This window comes from Olea europaea, chromosome 21 (genome assembly GCF_002742605.1).
Source record: "Olea europaea var. sylvestris chromosome 21, O_europaea_v1, whole genome shotgun sequence".
Taxonomy (NCBI): domain Eukaryota; kingdom Viridiplantae; phylum Streptophyta; class Magnoliopsida; order Lamiales; family Oleaceae; genus Olea; species Olea europaea.
The window spans coordinates 15,080,364-15,085,341 of record NC_036257.1 but is presented as its reverse complement, the minus strand read 5'-3'; the positions used below and the strand labels follow the sequence as shown (position 1 = coordinate 15,085,341).

Below are 4,978 nucleotides of genomic sequence, written 5' to 3'. Positions count from 1 at the left end.
ATGGTCTATAGTCTACCCCACCCTTGTCGATGCAAATGCTTTTGGAAAGAAATCTTCTGAAGAGATTCTGACAATTCTGACTTATTTGGTTAGTAGAAGACTCTGTTTCTATGTCTAATTGACGATTACTTAATCTTTTTGTATAATATTTTATTACTACCTGTAGCATGTTACTTCTTGGTTTAGAAATATTCTAGTTCTATGTATATACGTATGGACATGAATGGTTAGAAGTTTAGTTCTATTTATTTGATCCCCTGTAGCTTGGTACTTATATTCAAGCGGAAAGTGTGAATGCAGAGGTATACCTTTGAAACTGGAATGCCACCATGATGAGAATTTCTTGTAACTTCTAGGAGAAATAATTGTACACCCGTCTTTTCATTCTGGTGTCCTTATTCAAGGCCTTGTTTTCCTAAATATTCAAATGTAATCTTCTTGGCTTTCATCCGAGATTTGTTTTGCAGTAACTATTTGAACTTGTCAACTGTGACTTAGCAAATATAATTTTCTGTGCACTAATTATTGTTTGACTATATATAGTTATATAGCCTTTTAGTATGTAACAATCTAGCACATAAGAGGAAAAAACTGTTATGTATATCAGATATCTTAACAGGATAGTCCGACTCCATTTGTGTCTTAAAAGTTATGGTCTCTTTCTCATGGTGGCTTAGCTTGATAAGTTGAACACGTTACAATTTCCTACCTCTTGCAATTATCTTTTTGGTCATTAGGGTAATTAGGAACTTGTTTACATTCGAAGATTTATGTATGTTTGGTTGTTTATAAGAGGTTTGGTACTTGTACTTGCAGATTTTGGTTTATTTTGTCTTCATGCACCAGAGACATGGGCTCAATAACTTTTTAGTTTTAACATATCCTTATCTCCGTGCAACTACATATTGTTAGATGTTTAAGTAATTTGATCTTTTAGGATTGTTTGTGGTTTTTGAAATAAACATGTTGTATTTTGTTTCCTTGGGGTTCATTTGTCACTGTCTCTCCTATATAAAGATACAGAGACACATTCTAGGATGGTTAAGGTTATTAATAATGTTGTGCGGTTTAGGTATTCCATGACCTTCCATTTCTATGCTACCTTTTTATCTGAAACAAAAAGATAGATACTACTTGCTGAATTTGATATTCATGTATAACTTACGAGAATATTTGCGCATTTTTGGTAAGTGTATTTCATTCCATGTCATGCTGAAATTAAGTTTTATATCCACGACTTTGCTTTTTTGACTAGATAATAAATTATAATGTTCTATCGGTACAATAGTCGAGTTCCTTGTTTAGTTAAAGTTAAGCAAGGAATCTAATAAATCTGTATGCCATGTTTTTTACCTTGCAGGTATAAAGCCAACAAATTGATCATTTGATTATTTAAGACTTTATGAGAGTATGTAAATAACACACCTATCCTTTTCTTACCACCATGATGTCATTTCTTTTAGATTTTTCATGTAGTTCGAAACATTTATGTTGTACAAACAGTGTGACAAGAATGTTAGTGATCCGACAAACTAAAAAATTATATTTTTATGATCATCCAATTTATATTTTTATTTCTATTTCAGAGTTGCATCTGTAATTGTTATAAAAATTAATAGAATACTTGTCCTACTTGATAGAATTTGTGACTATAACCTGGCTACCGGGACTTTCTGTAATATTTAGCCAATGTTTAGAAGTAGCTTAATTCTGTAATATTTCTTCTCATGGTTTTAAGCTGTTGAGATATGTGAACTTCTGATTTTTCGATCATATGTCCTATATTGACTACTTGAGTTGCATAGTTGATTAAATGTTCTCGTGTATGGAAACTAGAGCTTGCCTATAAAAAATTATGCTATCTTAGCATAGTATTGTTTCACCGTCTCTATTGATTGAGCTGATGACCAATGCTCATGCCCTAGTGGCTCTTCTACTTGTTAGGTGCTGGAGGATTTAGTCCCTCATCCGTTTTTATTGATCTCTCTCTGTCCCTTCAATATGCAAACCGTCTCTTGCGAATTGTTTATTGTTTAAAGATAGTAATGAATTTATATTTATTTGTATAACACACTAATATCAAAGCATTCACAACCTTTATTGAATTTTTATTTACCATGGTAGTTTATAGCATGGCTACAACAACGAATCAACATCGATACCGACGACAACAGTTAGGTTTATTTTGGACGATGATCATGCAAGCGATTGTGATATATAATGAACTTAGGTGTCGTGCACGACATCTTCCAAGAGCTCCTCATACAAATTGAAATTCTGAAAGAGAAATAACACTTACACGAATGTTTGGCACGAGTGATACAATATGTCGTGATCTCCTTAGGATGAAAATAGGTCCATTTCCAAGATTATGTGCTCGTTTGCGAACCTATGGATTGGTTGATAGGAAATACGTTCGAATTGAGGAACAAGTCGCAATTTTTTTGAATACAGTCGGGCATGACCAACGTAATCGCGCTGGACGTTTCACTTTCTTTCGCTCTGGTCAAACAGTGAGCTTTTACTTTCACAGAGTCTTACACTCTTGTCTTGGACTGTATAGAGATGTTGTGACTAATGCCACTCCTCATAACTCACCATACGAAAAAGAAAATGTGCAGCCATGGTACTCCTTTTTCCAGGTTAGTGGTTTGTAGTTATTTCGACATATTTCTTAAAACTTCAATATACACATTTATTTTGAAACGTATTCTTTTTTAAAGGATGCCGTAGGAGCAATCGATGGTACACATATTGCTGCGTATGCGTCTTTAGAGGAGCAAGGTAAATATCGCAATAGAAAACAAGTGATCTCCCAAAATGTTTTAGTAGCTTGCACATTTGATATGAAATTTACTTACGTGCTTGCCGGTTGGGAGAGATCCGCACATGATGGTCGATTGTTACGGAGTGCAATATTACGCCAAGGACATAAGCTAACAATTCCTGTTGGTAAGTTGTGTCACTATTTTGAAAATATTTCTTCCACACATAAGTTATAATAATTACCTAATTACCATCTTATGAACAACTCTTTCCTAGGTAAATATTATCTTGTTGACGTTGGCTTCCCATCGGTTTCGAGTTTTCTTGCACCATATCGTAGGACTCGTTATCATCGTAGAGACATTGAAGGTCAACGTCCTGAAAGTAGTAAGGAGTTGTTCAATTTTCGACATTCATCTCTACGTAATGTTATTGAGCGTACAATTGGTTTCTGAAGAAAAGATTTGCATATTTGAGACATCAACCCTATCACGACATTGACACACAAGCAAAGATAGTCCTTGCCTGTTCTGCCATCCACAACTTCTTAAGAATTGATGACGTTGAAGATGTTTGTGAGGAGGACGACTTAGATAGTAGTGATGATGAGGTTAACCCTACGCATGTTGATGTACCTGAAGATGAAACTCCAAATGCTGACATATCTTTCACAAATCAGGAAGTGTGGTCTAATAAGAGGAATGCGATTGCTGATTTAATGTGGGCTGATTATCTTCCCAATCAGAATGCGGGAATTGATGTTGCTTGAAATCTGAATTTTTTTTTCCTTTTTTTCTTGTGGTGTTTTTTTTTTATTTTTTTTTATCTTTTTATGTAATGGATTCATACTTACTAGACTTTCATCTGTAGTAATTACTTGAATTGAAGACGTATTGACATGAAGCATATTTTTTGCTTTTTTTTTCATGTCCTATAATAGTTGACATAAACTTGCTAGAATTTTAAATATTGTAATTTGAATTACTGTTATTCAATACAAATTGTTGACATGTAATTTTCTTAAATGTTCTTATTTATTAATCTTACAGTATAGATATCATGGCAAATATTCGACAAAGCTCTACGGCTCCTTATCGAGTTCCTAGACCAACCCTCCATTCAGATGTGGAGGAAATAAGCTCAACCCAAGCGGATCCTAATTCTAGGAATTGTCAAATACGTTGGAGTGATGCAATGGATGGTTGTATGGTAACTGCACTACTACATCAAGTGTTGGCTAGTCACAAAAGAAGTGACAATGGCTTTTCATCATATCACGTGTCCAAAGCAATCGAGAGCGTGCACAATGGATGCGGAGTCGTGGTGTCTGATAAGAATGTGAGGGCGCGATTGAAAACTCTGAAAAAAGAATATGTTGAAGTTCGTCAGTTGCTAAGTATGAGTGATTTTGGGTTAGATCCTCATAATGGACGTGTCACAACCGATGTACTAGTTTGGGAGGAGTTGTTGAAGGTACAAAATTTCATTGACCAACGAAAGTATTATTCCTTAAATATTAGTAATATAATTTATTTTGACCACTGACTAGCGTAAAACATATTTCACTCTTTTTCTTGTAGGGCAAACTAGAATTTGGAAAGTGGAGGACCAAACTTTGTGCTAGTTATGATGATTTGGAGGCTATCTTTGGAAATGATTCTGCTACAGGAGATCGTGCTGTAACCGGCAATGACATTTTATCCCCCGAACATGGTATGTACTAGATCGTACATAAATATTTATATAATTCGTATTATATTAGAGATTCTAACAAATTCTTATTTTATTAATTTTTTTAGATGAAAATGTGCATGAAGTTGATGGTCAAAATGAGGATACCAAACCAAGTCCCATTCGCGCTCCTAAGCGTAACGCTGAAGGAGGAACTAACAAAGTTCGTCGTCGACGTACCCAACCTAATGATGAGAGTCTCGTTGCCCTATCAAGCATTGCTGAATCATCTAAAAAAATTGTTAATGCTATGGAGACTCAAGCAACATTAGATACACTAAACCACATCAATTGGCAGTTGGTTCTAGAAAAATTACAAGGCATGAGTATAGAAAAGAGTGACATAATGCAAGTAATGAAAATTTTTCGATCGGATGAGAGTCTGACTAGAGTATTTATGAGTTTGACTGATGAAGAATTCATGCGTGATTTAGTATTTGAGATTCTGGGCCGTGATCCGCCTCCACTATTTTAAGATGAC

General features: G+C 34.8%; 3 protein-coding genes across 4 annotated transcripts in view; all 3 read left to right on the top strand.

Moving 5' to 3' along the window:
* Positions 1-3,669, top strand: part of LOC111370860 (ribokinase-like) — a 22,943-nt gene extending 19,274 nt beyond the window's left edge. For both annotated transcript variants that reach the window (XR_002698503.1, XR_002698506.1), the window contains 2 exons: positions 1,361-2,952; positions 3,043-3,669. The gene's annotated coding sequence lies outside the window, so the exon portion shown is untranslated. The remainder of the gene's footprint in view (positions 1-1,360; positions 2,953-3,042) is intronic.
* LOC111370173 lies at positions 2,304-3,535 on the top strand. The gene is made up of 4 exons (XM_022991868.1): positions 2,304-2,642; positions 2,724-2,952; positions 3,043-3,160; positions 3,319-3,535. Exons 1-4 carry the CDS (start codon positions 2,304-2,306, stop codon positions 3,533-3,535), a joined length of 903 nt encoding a protein of 300 aa, XP_022847636.1.
* Positions 3,670-3,825: 156 nt separating the features above from the next.
* Positions 3,826-4,972, top strand: LOC111370323. Its single transcript, XM_022991996.1, has 3 exons — positions 3,826-4,239; positions 4,347-4,479; positions 4,566-4,972. The coding sequence occupies exons 1-3, from the start codon at positions 3,826-3,828 to the stop codon at positions 4,970-4,972; spliced, it is 954 nt and encodes a 317-aa protein (XP_022847764.1).
* Positions 4,973-4,978: the final 6 nt, after the last annotated feature.